This window comes from Falco naumanni, chromosome 4, assembly GCF_017639655.2.
Source record: "Falco naumanni isolate bFalNau1 chromosome 4, bFalNau1.pat, whole genome shotgun sequence".
Classification (NCBI taxonomy): Eukaryota; Metazoa; Chordata; class Aves; order Falconiformes; family Falconidae; genus Falco; species Falco naumanni.
In genome coordinates this window covers 46620090-46645339 of record NC_054057.1, presented here as the reverse complement: position 1 = coordinate 46645339, position 25250 = coordinate 46620090, and the positions used below count along the sequence as shown (strand labels likewise).

The 25250-nt window shown below is 38.6% G+C and overlaps 1 protein-coding gene across 2 annotated transcripts in view; it reads left to right on the top strand.

Annotated features, from left to right (window-relative positions):
• The first annotated feature begins 2420 nt into the window (after positions 1 to 2420).
• The window catches only part of KIF5B (kinesin family member 5B), a 37167-nt gene continuing 14337 nt past the window's right edge, over positions 2421 to 25250 (top strand). For both annotated transcript variants that reach the window (XM_040590659.1, XM_040590658.1), the window contains exons 1-14: positions 2421 to 2806; positions 11945 to 12032; positions 13708 to 13781; positions 14248 to 14352; positions 14760 to 14808; positions 15123 to 15178; positions 15295 to 15382; positions 16843 to 16967; positions 18433 to 18537; positions 18965 to 19110; positions 20987 to 21135; positions 22442 to 22635; positions 23442 to 23510; positions 24626 to 24832. In XM_040590659.1, coding sequence (XP_040446593.1) covers positions 2681 to 2806; positions 11945 to 12032; positions 13708 to 13781; positions 14248 to 14352; positions 14760 to 14808; positions 15123 to 15178; positions 15295 to 15382; positions 16843 to 16967; positions 18433 to 18537; positions 18965 to 19110; positions 20987 to 21135; positions 22442 to 22635; positions 23442 to 23510; positions 24626 to 24832 — 1581 coding nt within the window. In that variant the 5' untranslated portion in view covers positions 2421 to 2680. The remainder of the gene's footprint in view (positions 2807 to 11944; positions 12033 to 13707; positions 13782 to 14247; positions 14353 to 14759; positions 14809 to 15122; positions 15179 to 15294; positions 15383 to 16842; positions 16968 to 18432; positions 18538 to 18964; positions 19111 to 20986; positions 21136 to 22441; positions 22636 to 23441; positions 23511 to 24625; positions 24833 to 25250) is intronic.

Below are 25250 nucleotides of genomic sequence, written 5' to 3'. Positions count from 1 at the left end.
TGTCTTTGTGAAGTGTCTGCTGCTTGAAACACTGAAAAGGTACACAAGCCCCAGCACCTATTTTCTTGAGATCATGTAATTATGAGGTTTCTTCCTTTACTGAGATGTTCTTACATTAGGTACTACATGTCAGCAAACATAGCTAATAATACATCCCCTTTGCTTATGGCTAATGAGAACTAGAAGTTTCTTAAATAAATTTGAGTAAAGGATGTCTCAGCAGCTGAAACATACTTCTGGGAGTAATAACCATGAAGTTGTTCATTTTGCAGCTAACATTTCTTTTTCCTCATGTATGAAAACAAATTAATTTGAAAAGTAGTAAATATTTTACATACCTTTCATAAAAGTAGTAACTTCCTGTCACAGTGAATCTGTGAGGATCCAAATCCAGCAGCTATGTAAGAATATTCCTAGTCATTAGCTTGTGAATAATCCCAGAAATAGACTTGGATGTGTTAATATATCTTGCTGACTCCAATGCAAATTAATATTTTCTAAAACAGAAATCAAGAAAAATAAGTTTTCTGACACTTAAAGGCTAATAACAATTATGTTTAAAACACTTTATTGAAAACACAGACAAAAAGAACTGGAGACACATGTCTATGTATCTCATACGCTAGATCTTGCAGAGCAGCACTGCACCTTCTGAAGACCGACTATGTATCTTGGCTTTACCAGACAACTATTTCCACACGTACTGGTAAGTGGGGAGGTGTAATTGTTGCTGCTCTGGATAAGACAGCACAATCCTGCAGAATTTTTAATCACAGCGGAAAAATAAGCTTGTTACAACATGAACACGACTTAGAAGACTTAGCTTACCTCATAAGGTAAACTAGGTGGAAAAATATTTTTTGTATTACTGTACGAAAAGAAGCTGTAGATGAAGCTAGATTATTAGGTAATTCTTCTGCCATGTGGAGTAGTTTTGAAGCAGTGTTCACCTTGCTTCACCTAAGTGAAGACCTAAGTGAAACCACAACACTGAAATCCCTAAACAGAAGGGTCTTGAAAACGGAGGATGCCTGATTTCAGATGGTCCCTGTTAAAATTCAGTCTTTTTCCCTTTGTAAATGATGGGAATTTAAGGGAAGGACATTGCTATTCTGAGCCATTCTGGCCTACTAAAATTTACTAATTTAAGAGAAAGGCTCCCCCCCCCCCTTTTTTTTTTTTTTTTTTATTATTTTTTTAGGAACTTCAAGGCTATTTGAAAAATTTCCAGTACAAATTGTGATTTCTGTCAGGAAGCAGAATTAATTTAGCCAAGTTGCAAGTCCATACCTCCTTGTTCCAATTTGAAAGTTCGTACCTGAATGTTAAGAGGTACAGTTGTAAACTTGTGAGACTCTTGAGGATCTCTGATCAGAACGGTTTACCTCATTTTTTTTGTCTAGATACCGTCACTAAATTTTGATTTACTAGAATTAGAGCCCCCTGTAATAAATAAACTTGCAATAAACTAAGCTACAAAAAAAAAAAAAAAAAAAAGTGGGCACTCTTTTTAAATTGGGATGAAAAGGTGGTGAAAGACTCCGTCACTGGAGGTGACAGCAAACGCTGCAGTGCACCCTGATCCCCGCTCGCCCCAAGAATACCATCTGCTCCTCAGCTCAGTAAGAGACGGAGGCAACACGGTTCACGAGCACTTCAGAAAATATTGACAGTTCCCTGACACCTGCAAACACCTCACAGAAGTGGGGATTTTCCTCTTTTAGCTCTCTGAGCCAGGAAAAGAAAAGCAAACCCAAACCCGAAACTAAAATCGGAGGTTTCTATCGCAACGGCCTGCTTTAAGCCAGTACTTCGCGCCCGGCCTCTTAGTTTTGAGCCGCGCTCACAACACTCGGCTGTGGACCAGAACTGCCCAGCCCGGGCGCGGCCCCCTCAGCGCCGCCGCGGGGACCGGCGGCGGGACGGCTGCGCCGGCCTCAGGCGGTGGGCCCCCGCCCGGCAGGGGCAAAGCGCTGCTCGCCCGCTCCCCGCCGGGGCGGCTGGGTGAGGTCTCGTCCCTCCTCGCAGCACCGCGGCCGGGGCTCGCTCCGGCCGTGCGGCCGTAAAGCCGCTCCGCCCCATGCCAAGGGGGTGCGGGGGCCCGCACCAGGTGCGGCGGGCAGAAGGCGGGAGGCGGTGCCCCGCAGCCCCCCGCCGCACCTCCCTCCCGCCCCTGAGGGGAGCCCCGCCCCCCCGCGAGCCCCGCCCCGCCCCCCCGGCCCCACGGCAGCCCCAGGGGCCCGAGCCCGCCGGCGGCAGCGGCCCGTCCCCCCCCCGCAACCGCCTCGCGCCTGCGCAGTGAGGCCCCGTGGAGCCGGGCACGGCCGCCCGCGCACCGGCGCGCCGGCGCAGCGCGCCCCAGCCGAGGGGGCGGGGCGGGGCTGGGCGCTGCAGATGGTGACGTCACTCTCCCTGCCCTCCCGTCGGCACCGCCTCTGCCCGGCGAGGGAGGCCCGGGACTCGCCGGCTGCAGGCGCCGCCATGGCTGCCATATTGGGGAGGAAGTGAGAGCGGGAGGCGGCGGCGGCGGCCAGGAAGGAGCCCTTCCCTTTTCCCTTCTGCTGGGGCGGACGCGGGCTTCCCGGCAACGGCGCCTTGCGAGACCCCCGGAGCGGGCCGGTGTAGAGGCAGCAGCGGGTGGCGGCGGAGCTGAGCGCCCCGGAGGCGGCGTTGGCCTAAGATGGCGGACCCGGCGGAGTGTAACATCAAAGTGATGTGTCGCTTCAGGCCCCTCAACGAGTCCGAAGTGACCCGTGGCGACAAGTACATCGCCAAGTTTCAGGGCGAAGACACCGTCGTCATCGCGGTGAGGGGCCGCCCCGGACGGGAGAGGCGGGGGATGCGCCGGGGGGGAGGGGGTGTCAGGGGTCGGCGGGGTCGGACGCCGCGGGGATGGGCGCGGTGTGAGGCGAGAGGGCAGGGCTGAGGCGCTTGGGAGCGCCTACCGGCGGGGACGCCTCGGGAAAGGGGGTGGCCTTTTCGGGCGGGGGGGAAGGGGAGGGGGGCAGGCCTGGTCTGGATGCGGGCAGGGTGGAGCGAAGGGAGCTGGCGGGGGCAGAGGTCCCCGAGCGGCGGGCGGAGGGGGTGTGGGGACGCGCCGGGGGGGGGGCCGGTCGGGAAGCCCTTGACAAAGGCTCTAGCGAAAGGCTGCGACTTGGGGCGTAGCGTGAGGTTTCATTGCCGAGCCCGAGCCACAGGGCACGCTTCGGTATGCCCACAGAAAACGCGTGAATTACGAGGTGGAGAGTAGCACCGAGTCCTGCAGTGTGTCCCCCGGCTAGGCTGTCCCTGGCTGTGCGGACCGTGATAAGTTTGACCGCTAAATAACTGCTCAAAATGCAGCCATTGGAGCTGCCATCGAAGTAATTGTCTACAGAGAGTTTTGGGGGAAGAGAACGCAGAACAGTGCAGGCTCCAGTTCATTGGTGCTTGTGATCTGTAAATCAGTCTTTGGCTAATAACTTTTTTTTTTTTAAGTCAGAATAAACATCATTTGGCTTGTTAAATGTCTGTAAATGTATATTAACTGAAGCCACCTTGCAAAGTATGAGACCTGTTAAAAACATTCTGGATGTTACAGGGAAAAAAGATAATCCTTTCCTTTTTGTTCATTATGTCATATTTAGCTATTAAGCGGAACTGGGCTATAAAATTAAAGTACGGTAGTTTATTGCCTGGTTTGGTTGGTATTGTACAAACACAGTTCATTCCCAATGTTTGTCTTTTTTTTGCTAACTTTTAATTTGGGTTTTCTTGTAAATACTTCTCTCTAGGGACAGCGCTGGTTCTGTGTTGCTGAAAGTAACTTAGATGTCAGTTATTATCTGTCTTCAAATTTTGATTTTTATGTTCTATTTCTTGAGGCTACCAGTAATAGCTTATTTGCACAGCATCTGAAGTTGAAGGAGGAGAATAATAAAACCTTTTTTTAGTATGACTTACTAAATGCTAGTACTCTAGTCTGTTAATATTCAACTGAATCTGTCAATAAAATATGGAATTCCATGAGTGTGGAAGCTACAAGAATGATAGCATGCTTGTGAAATGAGGTAATTTGGGTTTGTTTCAGCTGGCAAGTTATTATCTTGGAGTACATCTCTTCTTCCTGAGGTTGTACAGGTAAACTCCTCAGAGTAAGGAACCAAACCTGGAAAATTGAAAATTTAACTAGAACAAATGATCTCACTTACATCAGTGAATACCCATTCATTGTGACACTACATATTCTGTTTAAAATCCATAATTAAGTTTAGAAACTTTGATGTTTTCTGACTTCTTAGAAATAAATTTTCCATGTGTTCTTTCAGTAGTTCTAGTCTAAAAAAAACCCACTTATGTTGTTTAAATACTCCCTAAGTATGCTTTAAAAATATCTAATATATAAATTGGGCTAAGGTGGTACTGTGTCTGTGTAGAAGCCTGATGGCATGCTCCTGAGGGGGATCATGTGGGGCTTTCTGCTTGGGGCTGTGCCGTACTGTAGTGTTACAGCTGTACTTTAGTGTTTTCTGCATTGGTAAAAGTGACAACAAAAAATCCTTTGGTGATTCTAGGTCCAGGACTTGCTGTGTCTGACTTTGGGGAAAAATGCCCCCCAAAACTATTAGGTTGGGTAGCAGCGACAGTATTTGTGTTCTGTTTTACAAAAACTTAATGAAGGATTGATACTCTGTGATTTTGTTTTTATAATGGTGTATATATGACAAGATCAGTGTCCTCAAAGGTACGACTTAAAGTAATTGTCTCAACCGCTTAGAGATTTAACTTGGGTTTTTAAAATTTTTAACAAGCTGAATTGAGTATTTGAAAAGTTATGGTCCTTCCAACCTGAGGGTCTAGCCGGCCACCTCTTGTGTGTTGGTGTTGCAGAATTGTCGGAAGGAGGATGGTAACAGAAACAGTCCTTCTTGTGAAACACTTTCTAAAAACATTCCTCAGTAAGGGTATGTTTGGTTACTTTCAGGCTGTTTGATTTCTGTCCTTATTGCTACATGTCATACTGGCTGCCTGTTGAACAGTAGATGAGCCACTTTGGTTTTGGGGTTTTTTTAATAGCAGCTTTCTCAGCTGTCTAAATGGCTTGCACCTTTTGTGTGTGTCTGGGTACACGCTGAAACAGTGAAGGCTTCTTTAATAATACATGGGAGTTTGCTGGTGATGCAGATAAGAGGTGAAAACTAGGAGGTGGTGGAAGCAGAGCTTATACTGGACTGCAGACTTCTCTGTGGAGAAGGGCGGGGAGGGAAACCCTCCTCCTTCCTTGAGGAGAGATGACTTCCCTGTCATCTCTGAGCTAATCTATCCTCCCTTCTTTTCCTAGCTCCTATGTAATTACTGACATGGTTGTCTTTCTGGACAAGTGAGTCATTCTAATTTGGTTTAGATAAAATATTTGTAATTGCAGCTAGTGTCTAACAGCGATTTGAGAGGATATATGGTCTTGGACTATTTTAAAGAGCAGATTTTGAAAAACTACTGTCTTTCCAGAGGACAAAGCTTTTTTAACTAGCAAAAAGCTTTTAAATTATTAATTAAAGGTGGCTTCTTTCCATTTTAATATGTTATTAAATACTTTTTTCTACTGGCTGTTCCTGTTAATTGAATATGAGGGGTTCCTTGAAACAGATAAGAGAGCGACTTGTTATGAGTATATGGCTTTTATGTTAAACATCATAAATGTACCTGTGTATAAAAATTGACGGCAGTTTGCTCATGGATTTCAGGCTTCTGAGTAAGATGAAATGGAGGAATAGCAAGCTTATAAGAAAGGTGATTATTTCCTTTGTTTTTAAAAATGTAACTCTGCTTGCAACTGAGTAGATAGTTCTGCATATCTATACTGTCTATGCGTGCACCTCTTAAAACTGTCCAAAAGGTAAGACAAATTACTATATACAGTGACACTCAAGGATTTCGGACTGAAGCCTAAACTGAAAATAGTACTGTCAAATGACTCAAGTGGTGAGGTGTTATGGGCAGTCACACAAATGCGCTGTATCACACTGTTGTCCAAATGTTTCTAGTAACGATCATAGTATATTCCTTATTTCTATGGCTTTTAATAAAGAATTGTGGCTACCTACTTGTATTTTTTTATTTGTTTAGACTATTTTTTTTTGTATGTAATATGTAACCCATGTGATCCTGGAAAGAGCTTGAGACATTTAGCCTTTTTTTTTTTTTTTTTTTTTTACTTTTCAAACTAGTATTGGATAGTAGATGAGAACAAAGTTAGGTTTAAGTTACGTTAGAATCAAGATCAATTGCTATTACTGCAGCTTTTGGCAGCTGATCATTCAAAAAGAAATGTGCATTGCTGAAAGAAAGTCTGTGCTAGACTGTAAATGCAGGAAGCAAGGTGCATTCTTTAAATATTTTTTTTAATTATTTGCTAATGTGAAGGAAAGCACTGTTTAATTAGAAACACGCGAATAAAAATGCTTCATGTCTACAGTGCAACTTTAAACACAAATTAGAAATTGCGATCTGTAGCTGAAACAATAGTATTCTTTCAATGTTGGTCCCTACTTTTTTTTTTTTCTTACTTCATTCCATGAATTGGTGGATAATTGATGTCTTTTTCAGGTGATACTAGTATGATGATTTAACAGAAAGCAAATATTATAACTTAAAATAATGTGTAAAGGGACATCTATACTTCCTGGCTGCCGTACCGCTTGCTTAGGAACACCTCACTTATCTCATAGTTTGTTCTGAAATTCAATGACCATTTTTATGCCAGCAGTGCTTGCTTTTCTCTTTAGAAAAAAACTTTTTATTAAAGCAAAGCTTGGCTGAAACTCTTGTTCCAAAATTCCTCTCTGTTTTGGTACTGGAAATCAAGTTTCTAGTCACAGTTTTTTAAAAATACCTGTTTTAGTCCTCCTGTAACAGTAAATAACTGCTGTAGATGTTGATGCTTGAGTTGCAGTATTTGCACAGAAATAAGAAAGATAGGGTAGAAAGAGATGAGATCTACTAACAGTTCTGATTCAGTTGTAGTTTTGTATGTGTAAAGCTGGGACAAGAAGAAACTCCTTTCCCCTTATCCTAAAAATAAATGCTGGTTTGGAACAGTGCCTGTTCACGCAATCACGGTGTTGGACTCCGTTAGGTGTGTCAAAGCAAGAATACCTTAGCTTAGTAATAGGATGAACTGAGTCAGGTATTTGACATCATACTTTCCAGAAATTATTCAGTGTGGGATTTTTCTTTTAACAATTTTGTGCTGATGGGAAGAATGTTCTTTAATGAAGATGCAGAACTTAAAGGCAAGGTAAGCCCATTACTTCAGCCGCTCACTGAGAATAAGCTAACCATGGGTGGGTATAACTTTGTTTTAACTGTTCATTCTAGCAAAAAACAAGAGCATCTGGGTAAGTTGTGATAGAAAAAAACACTACTGATTTTTCAAGTAAATTTTCTCTACTGACTTTGTTTCAGATAGTAATGCATAAAAATTAGGTTGAACTCTAGTAATCTTGAATTTCCTGTATCAGAAATAGTGTGGCCAGCAGGACAGGGGTAGTGATTGTGCCCCTGTACTGGGCACTGGTGAGGCTGCCCCTCGATCCTGTGTTCAGTTTGGAGCTCCTCACTGCACAAAAGACATTGAGGTGCTGGATCGTGTCCAGAGAAGGGCAGCAAAGCTAGTGAAGAGTCTGGAGCACAGGTCTTCTGAGCAGCTACAGGAACTGGGGTGGTTTATTCTGGAGAAAAGGAGACTCAAGGGAGACCTTATTGCTCTCTACAGCTACTTGAAAGGAGTTTATAGGCAGGTGGGGATCGGTCTTTTCTTCCAGGTAGCAAGTGATAGGGCAAGAGGAACCAGCTTCAAGTTGCACCAGGGGAGGTTTAGATTGGATAATATGAAAAATGGCTTCACTGAAAGGGTGGTCAAGCATTGGAACAGGCTGCCCAGGGAGGTGGTGGAGTTGCCATCCCTGGAAGTGTTTAAAAAACATGTAGATGTGGTGCTTAGGGATATGGTTTAGTGGTGGACTTGGCAGTCCTGGGTTAATGGTCTGTCTTGATGATCTTAAAGGTCTTTTCCTATGTAAATGGTTCTCGGATTCTGTGAACCCTATGAATAACTAATTGTGTAGTTTACAGAAAGTTACAATGATAAAAAGTTTAAAAAATTATTTCTGTGGAGATACCTGAAAAGTCCAAGAAATACTTAAGGTTAAGATTTTGGTCTGGTTATGACGGCAGGTTTTTGTGTAGTCCTCGTTGAAGGTACTGACAAAAACTAACTTTTCCAAAGAAACTCATGCATGCTCCAAATCTTGTATAATTTGGACTAGTTGAGCATCCTTTTATAAAAGGGTATAATGAGTAACTAGTCTTGAGGTTAACTGCAGAACTATGTACTTTAACATAAACCCTTTATTAAGCTTCAGTTTTAACTACTGCTAAATCATGTTGGCAGGTGTACTTTTCTGAGGGCTGTGAGAGTGCTTGCAAGGTTTTTGCTGTGGGACCACGTCCCTTCAGTACAAGCAACTATGGGAGCTGGAGTTGTCTTGTGGTTAATGACTGGCAGAACAAATGTTGAATTCTCCTTGTTCGGAGAGAGGAAGTCAGATGCTCTGCTTGTTTGCTTGATATTTTGTGTTGCTTATAGGTTGTATGTGTTAAATTTTTATTAGGATTTGAGCAATGCTTCCTGAAACTTCTGGAGTATGTCAAAGCAGCATCATATCACAGTAGTGATGCTACTGCTATTGTGGACACCATGTGGTAATGTTGCTTGGACTTTTTGTGTTTTCATAATATATCTGAATGTTTACTACTTGGGGAAGAAAAGCATCTGGTATAGAAAAAATATCTGACACTTTAATCTTTCTTGATTAATCTCTTGAAGGTAATGAGGAGGCTTTCTAGGGCAGGGTAATCTGTAATACTGTTTTAGCTTTGTTTACAGCAGAAAGTAGACTTTAAAAGAGAAGTGGTAAGACAGCATTGCAGATGTCAAAGATGTGAAACCATGCTGAGTGGGAGTAACTTGTATTCTTAAAACATAATTATCCTGGAACCTGCTTGGGTAAACCTACTTGGTTAGATGCCGATTCAGCGATAATGGAACAAGGACCTGCCTCTAATGTAGATTTCCATAGGTGTGCTAAATGTACTGTGACCTGGGAGGAGAGGGAAATTATGTAATTGGATTTTTGAGCACTTTGAAGTTGAATTGTGGCTTCACCTAGGAAGATATAATGCTGAGGGCATGTAAACAAATGCTCCACTTTCCACCTGCAGGGGATGGAGAAGTGACAAGTTGTATAAGCAGGACACCTTGAGAGGATTCTTTTGGCCAGACTTGGGAAATTTTGTGCGTATGTTGGTAGCAGTTGTTAACTTGAGGGAAATTGGAATTTGTCATGTGCCTAGCAGCTTTCACTGTATTAATAAACAAGATCAGTTACAGGTATTACTGTCCAAGTGAAGTTCCTGCCGCTTGGTTTTGTATTCTTATTAGTCCATGGCATTTTTAATATGTACTATTCTTTATATTAACATTTCGTAGAGCAAAAGAGACTAATTATGAGATACTGTAATTTGGCTCTGTTCTCTTATGAAGACATTTAAATGGTAATTGGAGAGTAGATAGTCCTAAAGTATTCCATGTCTATGGATTACTCAAATTAGTAAACATAATTTTCCTTTAACACAGATAAAGAATAGTTCAATTCAGTCAACCTTTGCTTAGCAGAATTAAAAAAACAACCCAAACAAACAAAAAAAAACCCTCAAACCACTCTAAACGCTGTTTAAAAACTTCGAGAAGGAAAGCTTTCTCAGAAACTGCTGCAGATACCTGTAGATTGTGGAGTGATTGCAGACTAGTGCAGGTTGTGCCTGTGGTTCTTTCTCAACAAGGTATCTTCCTGTACTGGAAACTAGGCCTAATTTTTTTTTTGTTTTGTTAAAGTTGGATTTCTTTGAAGTAAAATAAAAAAATTACTGTTTGGCATCAGAAGTATTCTATAGTAATATGTAAATACACACTAATGTATGTATATACATTCAAACACATACACTATGCAAATTAATGTTTGCATTTTAATGTACTTTTCTGTTTTCATAGCTGTCATGCTCCTTTGGGAACAGCAAAGATCAGATATGTTGGGATCTGTGAGAAATAGTGAGTGTTGTTTAACAGTTGCTGCTTAGACTGTCAGAAGATCATATCCAGGAACTTTCCCTAATTCTTCTAAAATCAATGTAATTAGAACACTTGTCATCTTTTTTTTTTTTTTTTTCCTAAGCAATAATTTGGAGGAGAGTTTAAACCTTAAAAGTACAAACACACAGATTGCTGATGCTGTACAGGTTGTTTGCAGTGATGTTGAACACTCACTTTTCTCGCTATGTTTTTCCATTCTGTAATGTTAAATATGATCCTCCAAAATAGTGTTATTTCAGTGGATATAAATTTGCACTTGAGCATGAAACTTACCTGAAAAATGTTTTGTTATGTACATGGCTTGCAGTGTGTAGTGTAGCCGACTGATATTTTTGAAGTTGGAGGCTTTTTGAAACCACAGCTTCTAGCGAGAAAGAAAATGTATAGCTAGTGTTATCTTTTTTATGTAACATGTTCTCAGTCTCCATTTTCTTACCTCAGGGTTACTTGAACTTGTTAGTTGTCTTCTGGTGTATGTAATGGCCTCAATTCTAACCTGCAGAACACAGGAATTTGAGGTATATTTGAAGCTAAAATGAGTAATAGAGAAGGCTTGTGATTTCCCTGCTGTGAAACAAGCATTCTGACAAACTTCAGCACCTTAGGGATAGTTTCTGCCTTGTGGTTTCATGAGTGTGTTTACACAGTGAATGCTGTAATTATTTTTTCCAAGAGGGAGCTTATCCACCTGCATTCAAGCCTTCTCAGCAGATAGATATGTGTTGAATCTGAAAAGCTTTGTTTGGTGTTATGCTAGATGTTATTAAAAGACAAATGGAAGTCTGGGAAGGGGAATGGGGTGGGTGGATGAAAGGTGGAAGCTATACTGGTTTCTTTGCCAGGGAGGCATTTCCAGAATATCCTTGGGGGAGGCTGATAATTAAATTTAGGCAAAATGGAGCACTTAACAGTTGCAGTGAGTTTAGCAATGGTAACTGACCTGGGTCCCTCATAAATTTTGCGTAGCTGTTTGGCTACATACAAAATCAAGCTCTGAAAATGCTACAAAAGTTTGAACTTCATAAGATGAGCAGAATAGTTAATGTCGTAATAGATTGTCAGCTGCTAGAACTGCATTATGAAAATGTCTTCTTTAAAACAAAGCAAAAGCCAGCATTCCTTTCAAAAAGCTATGTCAGAACTTCCTCTTACAGTGTCTTCCAAAATGAGTCTTTTGTGAAAGGTTCTCTTCCTCCAAACAGACCTTTTTCTTCTGCTTATGGTGCTTGATTTTAAAGCCGTCATGTATGTGGAAATGGTTCTTGTGCTGACTATAGGTGATCTGAATGTTTCTTTTTGGTTTGAGGTTTTCAACAAATACTACCAAGACAGGTATTCTGTGTGGTATGGTATAAGCTGTTTTTAACAATTTGGGTTTACCAGAGTAAACCTGCTACCAGAGTAGATGAGAATAAAGGGTTCTTGGTAAGCCAATGCCTAGTCTGTACATCCTTGTAAATCAAGTAAATTGAGGTCATGTGGCAGAGTAGTTTTGGAGAACTATTTAGATTGTACTTTGAAACCAAATATACTTAATACAAGGCCTTACTTGTAGGCAAGCATGTGAAGATTTATGCAACACTATATAAGCCGATTTCCTTGCTACAATCTTCAAGTGCTTAAAATAAAACAAAAGATCGGGCTGAGACAGTATAGGCTACTTCTAAACCATAAGAACAAACACCTTCCAGTTCTGCTTCCAACATCTGGTTTATTTAATAGCTCTTCTGTGTCTTTTTTTTTTTTTCCCCCCAGTCCAAGCCATATATATTTGACCGTGTATTCCAGTCAAACACATCACAGGAACAAGTATACAATGATTGTGCTAAAAAGATTGTCAAAGGTAAGGTGGAACAGCAATTTTAACCACAAGGAAACGTCTTGTATTTGTGTGGATTTCAATGTTGAAAACTGATACTTCTGTTGCTCCCATTTATCTTCTGAATGTTTAGTAAGAGCCAATGTGGATCACATCTCTATAAAATCATCTCATAATTGAGCTGATAACTTAAGTCATTGCTTAATCTACTGTTTTAGTTGATTGCAACATTTGATAATATTTACCTGTAATGCTTGGGGGTTTTTGTAGTTCCCTGTAAAACATTGTTTAAAACAATTTGTCAGAAATTAATCAAAAAAGCTCTTCATATGTAGGTTTATTTGTTTGGGTTTTTTTCCACCCTCAAATTTATTGGTGAAAACATCCTACATAAGTTTGCTTGGAGGAATATAAGAGGAAAGGAAACTTGTGAAGTCATGTGTATGCTACAGATGTGTTCTAAGCTTGTTTATTTAATTACCCAATTTAAGGAGGATATTTTTTATTGTGATTTTTTTTTTAGCATCATAATTAAAATTTTAAACATGAGTTATTGCTGTGCATGTCAGGGTGTACAGCTTCTCCAAACTTGAATTGTCAGAATTGACCTAGTAACTTCAGAAAATCAAGTCTTATGACAAAGAAGGTTATGTCACAGTAAGTTGTAGTAAGCACTTGGCTAGTTTGCTGAAAATAAAATTGATAAATTTCTTGAGGAGATCAGCAATAAGGTCTAATTGACCCAACTTTAACAAAGTCTTGTCAGAAACCCCTTAAATATCAACTACGAATGACCAGAGAAGATTGGGTAAATGTAGGGGGTTTTGATCGTTAGAAAAGTGAATTGCTGTGGAAATCAGTGTAGCACCTACAAAATACAAATACCTACCTAATACAAAAAAAGTATTTAACCCTTTAATGAGTAAAATAGTAATTGGGTTTAGTTAGAAACTGGAGTTAACTAAGAATTGCAATGCTGCCCCTTTCCTCCATCTAAAAATCTGGTTTCTGTTTCCCTGTGTGGTGTTTCTAGGTTGTGCTATGTCAGATGGCAAATGAGCTCTAGTGGTGGTACAAATGGATTACTAGTATAATGGGGTGCAAAGACTTCCCTGTTTGGGGCATCTCATGCTTGGTTTTGGAAAACAGTTTGCTTGCAGTGTGTGGTTCTGTAGTGACTGACTTATAAACAAACCAACCCACCAGCCCCTTACCCCTCAACCTAAAACTTTGGGTTGGTTCATTCTTAATTTGAAATATAAGCTTATGGCCAAAGGTGCTTGAAACTTCTAACATAGCCCATTCTCTTCACAATTGGACAATTAAGCTTTCCTGAAGGTAGAAAGTATTATACAGTTCTAGTGTATGGTTTCTTCTTCTGAGTTATCAAATGTTATCTGGTCAGCTTGGCAGCTGGATCGATTTTGGTTTTGTTCCTGACTCTGAAGTCCTGATTTTTCTGATTGAAAAAACAGGTGCTTCTAATACAGTAAACTTCTAAAACATAGTCAATGATGACTTAATGCATTAGAAGAGGTAGAGAACACTTTCCCTCCCCCCAGCTCTAGCACAGAGTTCACAAACACTGAATGATGTAATTTGCTGAACATTTTAGGAACTGCCTGCTTGCATTCCATTTCATTTGACTTAACTTTAGAAGAAGGAAGTGAACCCTAATGAAAATACTCTTTCCCTTTAGATGTACTTGAGGGATACAATGGTACAATATTTGCTTATGGGCAAACATCGTCTGGGAAGACACACACTATGGAAGTAAGAAATCTTAAAATAATTTTCCTCTTAATGTCACTGTCTTCTCTTTTCATCATAATACCCTTATCCTTCTAGAAATAAGATGTCTGTTTTTATCTTGCAATTTTAATTTTCTTTCCCTTTCCATTGCAACATTTTGATACCCAGAATGCTTTTTTAGGATGGAAAATGGCAGTCACTGTATTTTTTCAGCCCTCAGTAGTGGGATGGGAAACACAAGAATAATGTTATTAGTACATTTTGAATTTTAGTGGTTTGGGAGATTGAGGCCATTCTTTTCACTCCTGGCAAATGCTGGGGCTAAACGGGTGATCAAGACTTCCCTTTATAGATAAAGTAAGTGCTTTGTACCGGTCAGAATTTTAAAACTAATTTGTCTGTTAACTGTTTGTTTTGCCTCTGGATACTGTTTGTGATGTTGGATTCAGTATGAATGTCTCATTTTATTTTTTCTTCTTTTAATAAGGGAAAGCTTCACGACCCAGATGGAATGGGTATTATTCCAAGAATAGTGCAAGATATTTTTAATTATATTTACTCTATGGATGAGAATCTTGAGTTTCATATTAAGGTAAATTTTTCTTCATTGTTATATATTTAATCTATTAAAACTGGAAGTATTCTATGGTGACATGGATGTTCTGGATCAGTTTCAAATGCCTGTAACTTGGAAAAATCTAAACATGAGTTATTTTTGAAGTAACTGACTCTTCTTAAAGAATTACGTTAACACTTTAATCTTGTTTCATTAAACATTGATGGTAGCTATCCTGATAACTTCTGGCACTGCTGATAGTGTTTGAAGCTTTTGATCAAAATAGTTTCTTCTTAAAGGTGTATTTTAGTTCAGCCTTAAGGACTTGAGCTAGTTGTGGTATTATGTGAGAGGTCATAATAATCATGCTGGATCCTTCTGATCAAAAAGACAATTATTTTTGCTTTCTGATGCTGTATCTTTATTCCTCTTCCCACTTCTAGGTGTCATATTTCGAAATATACTTGGATAAAATAAGGGACCTTTTGGATGGTAAGCCTTTTATTTATATTGAACATAGAAAATAATTTGTTCTGAAGAGTGATATTAAAAAAACCAAAAACCTTACCATGATACTGAGATAGGTATGCAATATGCTAATAACCTATACGTGATAAGAAACTGGAAAAGCATGGAGCTAATCTGTATCGTATTACTAAAGCTGCAGTAGTGGTTCTTTCGTGTATATTAAATGTCTTATAGTGTTGCTGAGAAATAACATCTATGACTTGGACATGTTGTACACAGCTCATTCATTTTGAAAAAGAATCACACATACCTTAGCTTTAGATCTTTTTCTCTTCTAGTTTCAAAGACCAATCTTTCTGTTCATGAGGACAAAAATAGAGTTCCCTATGTAAAGGTGAGCATCAATCTGATACATTTTCATCTTTTGCTCCTCTAGTGTACATTATTTACTTCTGGCTTGTTGGTGTGGTGTTTTGCCTTTCTTTTGTGTGTTTATTTTTTTTTTTAAAGGGTTGCACAGAGCGTTTTGTATGTAGTCCGGAAGAAGTTATGGATACTATAGATGAAGGAAAATCAAACAGGCATGTAGCAGTTACAAGTAAGTATTATCTTTTTGTCTCCTTTTAGTGCTTTATCAGTTTGCTTGTGGTATGCCTCAAAAAGTAGGGAAGGCAAAAATAGTCAGCTAAATAATTCAGGTTTTAGAAAGGATCTAGCATAAGCTGTTTCAGCATATGTTTCAGAAACAAGTATTTAAATTAATTTCTTGTGAGATGTTGCTTAGACTTGGATTGAAAGGAGGAAGTAAGTGATCAGTGAGGAGCTCTGAATCATTGAGGAAAAAGGTGTAGTTCTGTGTTAGCAGTAGTGCAGAATCCCAAATTTGTGGAATTTGTTTCAATTAGCCTATGAATCTCTTAAGTGAGGCACTATGGCTTGTCTACAGTTTGGCCATCTCTTGCATATTCTAAGAAAAGCTGTTCAGGATACATATTCAAACATGCTGCAGATTTAAGCAGCATTCCAATGTCCCAAGCTTTTTGCCCTGTGGCATGCAACTGAGTTGCAAGAAGCCATGTTGTAGGTCTCTGAATTCCGACAAGAAGCAGGATTAGGAAATGACAGAGGGTTTAAAAAAACCAAAAAGGATGCTTCAGTTCTTAACGACTGAAGTGACTGTCAGAAATACCCGAAAGCCAGTTTGAGGGCGAGTTTCACAGTCTTCCTGTGTCTAGTTCTTTATTCAGGAGAAGAAAGAATATACCGTCATTTAGAAAATAAAATGTTTTCTTCTCAATCCTTTGGTTAAGGATTGAAAATAAAAACATGATGTTCCTTTTAAGGAATGACTCAGTCCTGCGCTTTCACTTCATTGCTCCTAGGTAGTAAGGTTCTGAACTGGGGAACCAGACCAAGTAACAGAGAAAGAGCAGAAATTTGGGTAGGAGGATATTCTATGTTGAGCTGCTTCTCTGGCATCACTAAGCTGGTCCTTTTAGGCCTGTGAGGGATTTATGGTTAAAAGGAAGAAACGGGCAGGTGTTCTCATTCAGATTGCAGTCAGCTTAAATTTTGTTAGTTAATTAAAATCATTCTTTAAATTCAGTAAGTCTTGTTTACTCTGCGTATTTCACAGCAGAGCGGGCAGTAGGTATTTCAACGAGCAAGGGCTGAAAGGTTATGGCCACCTAGTTCAAATTTGCACAAAAGGATAAAATGTGTTACGTTGTAAATACAAAAAAGAATATGTTCTGGTATCAGAATGTAAATGTGCTTTCTGTGCTAATAAAGTAAACTAAATGTGTGAAATCCATAGTTGACAGGCTAGCAAATCTTATCAGTGAGCTTATGTGATATTAATAGATGCCTAAGGGAAACTGGGTCTGTGTTACTCAATTAGACAATACTATTGGTTTTACTGCTTGTAGTTTAATAGTCATTGAGAGCTTATACAGTTTCATTAGCTTTAAATCTGTCATGTCACTGTGTGAAGATACTGGGTTTTTAAGTTGGTTTTGTTGTACAAATGTTTTTGACAGTTTATGTTTTGGATTACAGATATGAATGAACACAGCTCCAGAAGTCATAGTATTTTTCTTATTAACGTAAAACAAGAAAATACTCAAACAGAACAGAAACTAAGTGGAAAACTTTACCTTGTGGACTTGGCAGGTAGTGAAAAGGTAATTCTAAATTTCTCTTTCTGCTCTGGAAAACTCTGGTTGTTCTTTACCGTCAAATATTTTACATTAATACTAGTTGTTCACTTGTCATCTCTGAAGCATTTTAAATTTGACTTTGAATGTGGTTTCGGAATCCTAGTCTGGGTTGGCTATTACATATTACCTCTTCAAGCTGACCTGCATTTCTACAGTGAGGGTTTGTAAATATGAAATAGGTGGGGAAATAGGCTAGACTTCAATCTCTGTATCTGTGAGAGCAAAAATGTGTACAGGCGTGTTGGCTAGCCATATACTGGAATAAAGAGGTACCACTACATAAGAAAACTCAGATATTATACGTCCATAAAACAAGTTTCTTAGTTTGAAATTCTGATTAATATTGTTGAAATGACAGCTAGCTTTCTTGTGTCAGTGTCTTAAAGCAGTGAAGGAAACATATACCATTTTGCTTATTCTGTATCACTTCTTAGGGACTGTAATTAACCTTTTAAGAGCTGGATTTTTGCTGGGTTTTATCTTTGCTTCTGGGTTTATACCCATCTTTGTCTCCAGCTTGCTGTTGTCTTTCCTCATGTCATTGTTTGATGGCCTTGTCTCTGATACTGTGTTTATTCAGAAATGTTTCTTAGTGATGGTGGGTTGTTTTGTTTTGTTTTAAATGAGAATGAAACTGGAAGTGTTGCAGTGAGAACAAAGTTAAAGGAAAGGGCTGCATTGCAAGTCTCCTTTCTCTGTAGTTTGTTCCTTTCACTGTTTTATTTCGAACTTTGCTTTCATGTGTTTCCCAGCCTTTTTTAATTACTTGAGACTCTCTGATGCCTTGTCTTGGGTTGGTTTAAACACAGGCAAATAGAATTGCTTAGTTGTAGTCATGATCACAGCTTGGTGAGAATAGTAAAGGAGGATTACAGAACTGTAAGTCAAATTCTGGCCTTGCGGCAGAAGAGCTAAGGTGAATAGAATGGTGTCAGGGCAGATTTTTTTCACATTTCTGCTGATATCTGCTTAAGTTCCTGGAGCACTCATGTAGGTCAGATTCAGCTTCTGAAATCTGTTCTCACAAATTCTTGCTAATAAAGACTCTCTGCTATGTTTTCCACAGGGAGTGGTAGTGGTGTATGGTGTTTAAGGAATTAAAACTTTTTGACAAACTTCAAACAACTTTTGAAGTTGTTTATCTGATAGAAGTCATCTTCTATGAAAAGGTGTATTTCACAAGGAAAATACTCACTTGAGGTTTCAAAAATTAGAAACATTTTCCAACACTGGGTTTCTAATGAAAAATTGATGGTGAATCAGGGAAAAGGTCTGAGCAGGAGTCTCAAGTTTTAATCCAACTTGCTTATGAGTACCTCATAAAGTCAGGGAGATTGACTTCAAAACAGAAAAATTACTGAAGTCTTGTATTAAATGTGGAAGGTGTTTTTTGAAGATGCGTTTAGTAATTTACTGAAACACTGTATAGGTTAGTAAAACTGGAGCAGAAGGTGCTGTGCTGGATGAGGCCAAGAACATCAACAAGTCTTTGTCTGCTCTTGGAAATGTCATCTCGGCTTTGGCTGAAAGCAGTGTAAGTATTCTCTTTTTGTGTTTTTATACTTCAAGGTTAAAAGCTTGCATCTCTGAACATGATATTATGCAGAAATTCTGTACTGATCTCAGTGATAGGATAGAGTCTTTGAAACTAATCCAGTTGCATCAATGCATTGCAAGTGGCCATTATTCTTGTACTGTGTCAACACTGATAATTAATAAAGTTACATTCAATGTTGGGGGACCTAGACAACATACTGAAAATTTTCTTGTGCTCTAACACAAAACATAGAAGCACAATTCTATGCCATCCCATGCATGTTTGGTCTTATGATTTATGAATTACAAGTAGAATTTAATGTCTTTTTAATGAAGCTTATACCTAGCAAAAGCATAACTCTTATTTCAACATATTAATGTGTCTGAAAAACCATGACTGATTCAATTAACCGTTTTCTTGGTAGACTTACGTTCCATATCGTGATAGCAAAATGACCAGAATCCTTCAAGATTCACTAGGGGGTAATTGCAGAACCACTATTGTTATTTGCTGTTCTCCTTCTTCATACAATGAATCGGAAACGAAATCTACTCTTCTGTTTGGCCAAAGGTGAGTAAAGGAGTTAATATTTTGCTCTTACTATGCTCAGAAATAAATGCAGACTGAGAAATAAGTACCCTGTTAAGATTCATGAACCAAATTACTTAAAATACTTACTTTTCTATAATTTTTCAGTGCATGTGTGGCTCAGTGTTGTGATCTACCTTACCTCATTATATAAAAATCCATAAACTGGGCATGATTCTAAAGACTGTATTTCCAGGAGGACAGTGTATCATTTGGTTTGAAATGTGGTTTAATGTATAGTCTTGGAGAGTAATTAATACTGCTCTTTTTTATTATTATTATTTATTTTATTTCTTCTCTAAAGTGGAAGGAGGGAGGAAAGAGTTCTCCCCTGTTAAGCTGAATTCTTCATTTGCCTGGAGAGCCTGTTCTCTGCCACCCTTTCTTTGATAGCGTGTTGAATTACACATTCTCATCTGTTTCTTGTACCTAGCATTCCAGTAACATTTGAGCTCGTACTTCTAAATTCCTGTGTCATTTGTAATGGAATTTATAAGTACACATTTCAAATTTGTTATTTTGTTATGTATCTCTTATTCAATGCTATTAATGCTTCATTGTAATACTCTAGTTCCTGACAGCTAGATTTAATCACTTTGTCTACTGGAGCACATTACAAAAGCTGTCAGCATTTTACTTAGTTCATCTGGCCTTCTGTGTTAGCGTACCTCTTCCACAGTAATTCAAAAAGGTAGTTTTCTACTGATCTTTTTAGATAAGCTTTTTATTATGAAAAGTAGACCAGATTTCTTAAAAGTCTTGCAGAATATGGGTAGTTTGTGGATGTGGAGTAATGACCGCATTCTGCAATTGGTCTCCTTTTAGAGTCTAGGATGTCTTTTCCTTTCCTCTTAGTATGTCTTGAATGACCTATTGTATATTGGGAAGTGTTTTCCAGCTGTAGCTCTGTAGTTTCCCTGCCTCATGTTCTTGACTTCGTCAGGAGTTAAGAGTACACTTCTGTCAGCCACCATAATTAGTCTGGTCTACTAATTCAGCCTTCTAGGGATGTTAAATTTATGCTGAAACCCTCAGCCGTAGTAACTGAAGACTAGATAAATATTGCGTAACTTAGTGGAAAAACATGTGCCTTTTTATAGTAATCAGCTGCAATAAGATTTTGTAGAAAGGTGCTTATAGGACCCATAATGGGGTGGGAGGGGTGGATCTTTCTAATTACTATTATGTTTTTTTCCTGTTCTAATCTTTGAGTGGGGTATTTGGTAGTAGAAGACTATACAGAAAAAACTACTGAGGTAAGTGAGGTATGGTACTAAAGTAAAACCTATATGCTGACTTCATTAGCATATATTATTCATGCCTGTAGTTTCTTCTCCAAAGCTAATGTCTTTGAGTTGGGTGAAGCTCACCCAGTGTAGACAATCACATCTGAACTTGTAACATCTTTTTGGTTAATGGAGATCTAGTAGCTGGATTTTTAGGTTGAAACAAGCTATTTCTTAAATAAGCTGGATGGTGTACAACCTAAAAATATTACGCTTTCCATTGGAGAAATGTTTGCTAGGTGTGGTGAATACTGTCCTTCATTCAAAGCTGTGCACTACTGTCCTGACTTGAATTTTTTCAGGTGAAAGTATGCGGCTGAATTTTTCCAACTCACCCAGCTTGAGAATTTTTTTTTTAGCCTTGCCAGAGTTTATTGTATTGCTCTGTCCATTAACAGTTGTATTAATCCAATTGGAAAAAATAGTATAGTTGTCAGGGAGTAGAAATAAGCTTTTGGTAGAGGTTGGAATGTTTACACTTTCACCAGTGAGATGCAGAAATTTTATTTAATAGCTTTTAATTCCTGTGTTTAAAAATTAAGTTTCAGAGCTCTTTGCTCTTTTCTATGCAGAGCAAAGACCATTAAGAATACAGTCTGTGTCAACGTGGAGCTTACTGCAGAACAGTGGAAGAAAAAGTATGAGAAGGAAAAAGAGAAAAACAAGACTCTGCGTAACACCATACAGTGGCTAGAAAATGAACTCAACAGATGGCGGAATGGTGAGAAGCAATTTTTTTTTTGTTCTGCAAACTTTAGGCAAGACAACAGAATTAGTCTTCAGGATACCAAAATAAATAAGAGCACTATGTAAGACAGTAATAAGAATATTAAAGCTAGGAAATTAAGTCAACATTGGAACTTCTTGTTTTTCACTGTATTGCAGCTGGGATAGCTTCTAATAACCACAATAATGGCAAAAACATCTGAAAGTGTGTTGGTGTTAGATTCTTTAATACTTGGTTTACTAGCAGAGCTAGAGTTACATACATTCTATTTTGGAGGAGAAAAGATGGTATTAATTGTAAATGCAGAAACTGAGTATTTCCTCTGGTTTGGTTCTCTAATAAGTATCACAAGATCTTGTCCTTGTTTAAAACTCAAACATGTTAATAGGCAAAAAAACCCACCCAAAGCCTGAAATTGCTGACAGTACAGAGTATGTGCCCGTTCTTTATTCCTGAATAATTAACTTCTTATCAGTTGAAGTGTCTGGCAAAATGCAAGTTAAATATGGAAAATAAATTTGGGAAAGAAGGAATGTAGGACATACTTACAGATGTATTCTGGAGTTTGGCAGCTATAGAAGGTGATTTTGAAATTCTGTAGACATATGTACCACATCCTGATGTAGGTCTGAGAAAAATAGCTCACTTAAGTTTAGTAGGGTGGAGGTGGGGCGTGGGGTAATCTTTCATAGAGATGATATGAGGCCGCACCTGAGATGTTAAGTATAGTTCTTCCAGAATATTGACACAAGATACTGGAGTGTTGAAAAGAGCCCATACCTTCCAAGGACTGCATAAAACGTTTTGTAATAAGACGTGAAGGAATTCGGTTTAGTTTACCAGAGAAGTGGCTTGATTAGTGTGTGGTATTTTTTGTATGTGAAGTTAGTAAAGTGTTCTCATCAGAAAAGGATTAATGAACATAAAAGGATAAAAGTGTAACTGAAAAAATATTTTAAATTGAAGCAAAGCAATTTAAAAATGAATATGGCTGCCAAGGGAAAATAAAGGATTTCCTGCCTTCAGGGTAAGTTAGGTGCCTTTCTAGAAGATATGGTTTGATGTGAGGTATGGAGCTCATAGCAGAGTAACTAGGTGAAATGCAATGTTCTGCAGTAAGCAAGAGATAGCTTGAATGATCTAGCAGTCGTTTTTTTGCCATGTAATCATGTGAACTCAATTGCTGATTAACCGTGGAGCAGTACTATTAGTGAGGAATATGTGATACTTCTCAGGGCTAACTGTGGAAAATACTTCATGGCTCACTGTACTAAAACTAAGTATTATCCTTTTCTTTAAGGGGAGACTGTACCAGTTGATGAACAGTTTGACAAGGAGAAGGCCAACTTAGAAGCTTTTGCAGTGGACAAGGATATTACTGTTGTTAATGATAAACCAGCTACCACAATTGGAGTAACTGGCAATTTCACTGATGCTGAGAGAAGAAAATGTGAGGAAGAAATTGCCAAACTGTACAAACAACTGGATGACAAGGTATGCTGTTCTTACTTAATGTAAGACCTCTTGGAAGTTATATTGAACTATATTATGTAGTACTTAATGTGCCAGTCTTCATTTGTTAGTACAGCTTGCTGAAGTATTTGCTAGGAGTGCCTATTCTAATACTGAAACTCTGATTAACATAAACAAAAACTGCTTTATCTGGTGCTAAGTGAGTATCCTTTCATAGTTGCTCTCTCTCCTTTGCTGAAACTACTAAAAAATGTCCTGTAAGCTAATGTATCTGTACATAGGGAAAAAAGATAAAAATGAATGTTAGGAAGGAACAGTTAATGAGAATCTTGAATGTTATTTCTGCTTTCTGGGAGTAGAACATTGCTAACCGATTGTTTGGAATAATGCTGTACCAGGAAAAAGTAAAATAAAAAGCAAGCAGGAAAATGAGTGAAGACAGCAGTTTTTTCCTTCTGTGTTATGCATATTTTATTTTAGCATAACTTTGAATTTATGCAGTTGTACTAAGTTTGGAAAGGGGAAAAAATATTTTAATTAAGCCTCTAGTTGTTTTTAGGAAGATAGAACAACTTGGAGAAGACTTGCAAAAACACAGCTAGAAGAGTTTTGTCTTTGAAGCATGGTGTTTTACATATATGTGCCAGGTTAAGAGCCTAATGGATCAGCCAGTGAAATCAAAGTGATTATTTAACTTTATTGCTTTCAGTTATGTAATTGTCTTAAGAATATGGAAAAGTTAGATGCCTAATATCTACTGTCTCTTAGATTATTTTTTCTTAGTGGTATTTGTCAGTTTATTGAACACAGTCTGTCTTCAACTGCAGGATGAAGAAATTAATCAGCAGAGCCAACTAGTAGAAAAACTGAAAACACAAATGTTGGATCAGGAAGAGGTGAGCTTTGCTCTTGCATCTTTATTGTATTTTTGTTTGTCTTTCCTTTAAGGAAATTGGAAATGGAATAGGTTACAGTTTAGGACCAAGGAGTAGAATGATGGCTTAATACTGTACAATAGTTCTCTTTAATTCCTTATCTAAATGCTCTGCCTGTTCATTCCTCCCATTTTACACTGTACTAATGGCTAAACCTAAAGCATTGTTACTTGAATCTTAAGTATCCATGAAGATCGAAGGAGTCAAAGTATTTTATGCAAAGGTATCAGCAGTTGTTTTCCACATGCCAAGTTAGCAGTTTGTCAAAACTAAAGATACCTCAATTTACTGTAAGGAATCTCTTTTGAGGTTTGCTTCTGCTCAGTTGCTCTACAGAGAGAGAAGGGGGAGGAGGAAAATATAAAGGCCCATAATGAAAAAGGCAGTATCTGTGTGTTAATTCACGTGCTTGCTATAATATTGAAACGATTTGTATGCACATGTTGCCACTGATGTAATTCAATTAAATGGGGAAGATACCTATTAATAATGACATTGTTAATTTAATTTAGCCAAGATAGTAGAAAAAATGATTCTGTATAGCACAATGATTAAAAAAATAATAATCTTTGTGTACATGGGAAGAAGGAAATGGGTAGCTCAGGAAGTTGGAGCTACTGTTTAATCTTTCTTACTTAAATAAATCTGCCTCTTTAGCAACTGTGCACTTTGTCTAGTTATTCTTAAGCAGCCAACAGGGTTAAGATGCTGGAAGTCTAGTTCCTAGCCTGTTGACAATTTCAGACTTGTGAGTAGTGTTCAGTGGCTTTTTTGAGAACTTGCAGTATTCCATGTGTATTTCCAGTTGCTGTCCTTGTACCTTGATTTGTAATCACTTCCATCTTGCAAATACTTTAAAAACTGAAGAACTATACATATAGCTGATAAATTTATTGTGCATTATACTCTCACTGTATCTGTACTTGCCATCCTTGCTGCGTGATGTTAGACACTAAAAAAGTAGACATAAGCTAGTGTAGGAGCTAGAAGTATTAATAAGATTCAACTTCTACATGGATTTTCTTGATGATTATATGTTGCTGTGATTTTGAATAAATCTCTTATCAATGTTGCAGCTTCTAGCATCGACCAGGCGGGACCAAGACAACCTGCAGGCAGAGTTGAATCGGCTTCAGGCTGAAAATGATGCCTCTAAGGAGGAAGTGAAAGAGGTGTTACAAGCTCTTGAAGAATTAGCTGTCAATTATGATCAGAAGTCTCAGGAAGTAGAAGATAAGGCAAAGGAATATGAATTGCTTAGTGATGAACTCAATCAAAAATCGGTATGAAATTGGGATAAGAAATTACTGACAGTCTTCAATGTAACTTTTATTGCCTTACCTCCTCTTGCTTGAAGTCATTTAAAGGTTTTTCACAAGGGAAAATGGGAGTCTTAAGTCTGAAACTTCTTGAGTTTTAGCAAAGGATGATTTTCTAAAACCAGAGAGTTTCAGAAAAATGCACAGTGAATATTGACCTTTATAGCTCTCCTCTTTTTAGTACCTGTGGCATTTTACTACCTGAAGAGTATTCAGCAAAATCTTGGATGTCAGAAATTAACATTTTTATTGCCTGTTTGTGAGTTTTGTTTGTCATTCTGGTGCAGTTGGGGTAATCCTCTCTTAATCAGCTCCTTCTAGTCTTGAAATCGCAGTCAGCATGCTACAGCTTTTCTTCACAGGAATGTGTATTTGCATGCTA